Below are 4,542 nucleotides of genomic sequence, written 5' to 3' on the forward strand. Positions count from 1 at the left end.
TTGATGCATTATGGGGACCATTTTCCTTGTACATATTACATTGTGGGGACTCACTGCTGAGAAATGCTGTTTGTTTGAAGTTAGAGGATGGTTGATGACGAGGCACCTGCTAAACATGTCAAGGAGGTAATACAGGTTTTTGATAAGCCCTCTCCACAAGTGCAGGGCTTGTGGAGTTAAAATTGATTTCTTTAGTTACATTCTGGTGCCATCTTAATCCTTCATTTTTGTTAACATTTGCTGTAAAAATCACAGAGCAGATTTTTCCTAGTGACACACACACAGTTGCAATCAGGCTCGATAAACAGGAAGACATGGAGAGGAGAAAAGGACATAAATAATTGAAGCGTAAACCCCCATATAGTATAACCACGCCCCTGACAAATTTAGGGAAAAAATATCCTGCAAAGTGGGCGAAGTCAAGAGACAATGAGAGGCATGGCCAAGTGTGGTTAGGGCAAAAAAACAAAACAAAACACTTTTGCCAAGTTGTCTACTTATTGCTATATTTAGCAACTTTCCAGACCCATAGGGAAAATCAAAACTAACTTTATAAAATAAGATGATCCAATAAATAAACCAATACACTTAAAATGGTAAATGTCCTGGACTTGTACAAGTCTTCTGGACTTTATTGAGTCCAGAAGACTTGAAAATCATTCACGTACACATTCACATATATATGGTGCAGAGCTACCGGACAGTAGCCATAGCTGCCCAGAGGCCCCTCTGACCACCAGCAGCAAAGTAGGTGCAGTGTCTTGCCCAAGGACAGAACAGCAGTGATTGGAGTTCATCCTTTCTCAGGATGAACTCCAATCACTTTTGCCACCATCAATTAAGCAGCAATAAATAAATAAATAAATAAATAAATAAAACTTGACATCATGTTCTATAATTTAATTGACATTCATTTTAGCAAAATTCAGTAACATTTATATTATGGGCTTAGATATATAAGTTGTTAAAATTAAGATGGAAAAAAATAATCATAAAGTTCAATTAAATTATAAAACACGAGGAAAAGGTCTGCTTTTTAAATTAATTGGTGCATTTTGTATTGATTTATCCATTGGGCCATTTCTGTATCTCTGCTTTTATTTTGAATTTTGTCAGCTTCGGTCCTCCGTACACCAGCAGGTCTTACAGGTACAGCAGAAATTTTCACACATTAATGAAACTAGACATGTTTAGTTGTGTTGATTTTCATCCTCTGTAAAATGTAGCAAACAAATTTAACGTTTTACTAAAACTGATTAGTTCACATGAATGTCTTTGTAGTTGTATAATATTAGCATTTTAATCTAAACTTACATAGCCACATAAAGCAAATAACTGATACAGTAATAATATCCTTGTTTAATTATCTTCAAATTATATTGAATGCAACACTAAATTTTACAGAAGAGAAGAAATTTACAAAGCAAATACATAGCAATGAACGTCTGTTTGCTAAAATGTTAATTGCACTAGTTTTAAAACACTAATCGTCAGTTGCACTAACACTAAAGCGCTACGAGAATAGTATGTAGCTTTTGCTTAAATGCAAAACTCACAACAAAAGGGAAAAGTTCAATCAACTAATTTTATTCAGCAACGAGAAAACATTTTTACCAAACGTAAAAGAATAAGCAACGATAGCTAAAAAGTTTAATTACTGTTAATATCTTGGTTACGAGTTTATGGATGAATGGATTAATTATTATTAATTGAAATTTTAGTGTTATGGAATAATTGCCTCAGACAAATTTTCTTGAGGTCTCAAAAACTATTGCAACTATTTTTGGTATTTTTCCTGTCCACTGTCAGAAAAACCAAAGCTGAAACTATCAAGTAATCAAAATAAAATCCGACAGTACTGGCGGCTGAACGATGGAGATGATTGGAGGAAATCGTTGTGTGACTGTGATGCTGTGATAATAAGTCAGGCTTGTTAAAAATGACCAGAGCGTAAAACCCACGTGTGATTCTTCGGTGTTGACACACTGAAGAATCCACCTTCGGTTCGCGCTCTGCCTTGATCTCCACCACGCGTGAATTCACATGTAGACACGTCGTGTCAGCCCATGCCAGAGCTATTCATCAGAAACTGATGCCAGGCTTCTTTTCAAAGGATTTGCCTGCGAACATGAGAGTGCATGAGCTGAATGGTGGGCGTGCTGCACAGCGACGCATGAAAAACCGCGCGCCGGGCCACAGAGAGACACAACCCACGGGATTTACGCACTGCGGCACTCTTCATTCTGGTAAGATTCAGTACTTTACGTGTGATCCCTTTGGCTGTAAGATGGCATACTGTAAAGGAAAAAAAACAGTTAATATTGTCGACGCGTAAAAGCGTTAGCAAGGTGGATTAAAACATGTTCCCTCTCAATTAAGTAGCTTCTGGTGTTCACCTTCTAATACCATCTGTACTCAAGCATCATTTCATATTAAAAATTGATTTAGCATATATTATGTTTACATTAAGCCTCAAACACAGACAATAGTTTGACTGAAACTTTTAAAATACAAATATGAAAAAAGCATATCATTTGGAACTTGATGGTTTTGAGGCAAAGATATGTTAGTTTTTGAGTCAAAACCCATATTATTTTCTATCACTCAAATAAATATGATCCTTTAAGTCAGAGGTGATGCATCATCATCTGTTTCTCTTTCATTTTCAGGTGGATTTTGTGTTTTGTTTTTTATTTTTCTGCTTAAAGCCGTGATGTTTCCGCTGAGGGCTCTCTTCTCCATTTGGCTGTTTTTGGTTCTCCTGAAGCTCCGACTCCTCCGGGCTTCTGGCGCCAAGCAGCCCGGCGTCGCGCAGCAGATCGGCGGAGGGACATTCGTCACCAGCGACGGGACACGATGCGCGTGGAGCGCGGGAGAAGCGGGGGAAGCGGTGAAGGTCTGGGTGAACTGCGAGAGGCAGGGCGGCGTCAACAAGACCGGCTGCGAGTACCGCGGCAGACCTCAGAGCTGTTCGGGTTACAACTCCGACCCCAAAGCCTTCTGGAAACAAGTGGCGCGTGCCTTCAAGAAAATGCGGGATAAAGTGTGCGTGGACGTTCGTGCGCTGGTGAAAGCCCGTATGTGTAAGCACGCGCCCAGAGATGCGAACCTCAGACTGGATCGGAACAGCGTAAAAAGAAGCACCGCTGCTCCCACGACGCCCCCGGTCCAGCCCACGAGCGCGGCGTGCGTAAAGCGCGCGGATCAGCGGAGAACAGCGGATGAGTTCTGCAGCTCCTGGGCCAGCGTGTGCGCCTTTTTCATGTCCATGCTGCAGAGCGAGGACTGCTAGCAGGACGAACCTCAGGACGACACATCATTCATTCATTCATTCATTCATTCATTCACATTTAGATCTAGTATTTTGTATACAGTTGGTGGAATTCCTTTACCTAAACCGAAGTGTATTCAAGGTCATACTGAAAAATATGTTTTTTGAACCAGCTTTAAAAAAAAAAAAAAAAAAAATAGTGTTACAGCTAATTTTATTAGTTGTGCTCAAGCCAAAGTTCTGATTTCAGAATTGTTCAAATCTGAATTAGATTGAGCAAAAGTAATACAATTAGCTGTAACAAATTAGAGTCATTTTTTTAAAAGTCGGTTCAAGCAACCATTTGTTTTTCAGTGCAGGTCAGCCTCAAGTGAGTTTTATTTCTTTTCATTCCAAGTCACATTTTCTCTCTGAATGGGGCCTTGCAATAACATCCATGCCTCTCTGCATTGTATTGTATTGTATGAGGACTTTACATGATGCACCAATACAAGTAATAATTGTGAAGCAGAAGGAAATCAGTTTGTTTTCTTTTACTTGTAAAACTCTCATAAGTGTGGCGTACACATATATTCAGCCCTTCTGAGTTGCAGCTTCAAACCTTTGCGCAGTTAAAAACATTTCTGCTTGTTCTTGTTTGGAAAATAATAGACTGAAAAAAGAAAACAGATGACATACTGTAGCTTAAATATATTGTGCCAACTGGTCAAAAGTAATCAAGGTAAGTTTATCCAAGCAAATTTATGATGTTTATTAAGTTGTCATGCTAAATAAATGTAAATAAAGTAAGTCTGACAAACTTAATACAATGACATGTGACAAATGAACACGTATTGTTTTTAAGTTGGAACTCTATTCTCTTTTCCACTGTGCTTTGTTAGATTTTATTTTGGGGAATGAGAGTAAAATGGTCTGTTTACTAAATGCAAGTCACATGTTTCAGATTATTATTTGTAAAACATATTGTATGTCTTCTGCTTTGTAGTTCTGCCATATTGTGTTGGTCAGATACATGAAATCCAAATAAAATCCTGTGATGCTTGTTGTAACAAGGCAAAATGTGAAAAATAGTTAAATGGTAAGAATTATTTAGCAAGGTATTGGAAAATGTTAAATTTAAACTGGTGCGACCTTTTAGAGTTAATGTTAAATAATTTGATACTTCATGATTTTCAAGTGGTATTTTTTAATAAACTACTTAAAATGCTGTTGTTTTCTGGATGGAACTTTAACCTGAACTGGACCCGTAGTTTAAAATGATATTTAAGTCT

At 38.0% G+C, this 4,542-nt stretch overlaps 1 protein-coding gene across 1 annotated transcript; it reads left to right on the plus strand.

The window, feature by feature from the left end:
* The first annotated feature begins 1,695 nt into the window (after nt 1-1,695).
* Nucleotides 1,696-4,230, plus strand: LOC103136400 (fibroblast growth factor-binding protein 1). The gene is made up of 2 exons (XM_007549637.2): nt 1,696-2,246; nt 2,670-4,230. Exons 1-2 carry the CDS (start codon nt 2,093-2,095, stop codon nt 3,290-3,292), a joined length of 777 nt encoding a protein of 258 aa, XP_007549699.2. The 5' UTR covers nt 1,696-2,092; the 3' UTR covers nt 3,293-4,230.
* The last annotated feature ends 312 nt before the right edge of the window (nt 4,231-4,542 follow it).

The sequence above is a fragment of the Poecilia formosa genome, unplaced genomic scaffold, assembly GCF_000485575.1.
Source record: "Poecilia formosa unplaced genomic scaffold, Poecilia_formosa-5.1.2 Scaffold32, whole genome shotgun sequence".
Taxonomy (NCBI): Eukaryota; Metazoa; Chordata; class Actinopteri; order Cyprinodontiformes; family Poeciliidae; genus Poecilia; species Poecilia formosa.

Coding starts and splice junctions, on each gene's coding strand:
- LOC103136400 (XM_007549637.2), top strand. CDS start 2,093: ATGCCAGGCTTCTTTTCAAAGGATTTGCCTGCGAACATGAGAGTGCAT. Junction 2,247..2,669: donor CTGCGGCACTCTTCATTCTG/GTAAGATTCAGT, acceptor TTTCATTTTCAG/GTGGATTTTGTGTTTTGTTT.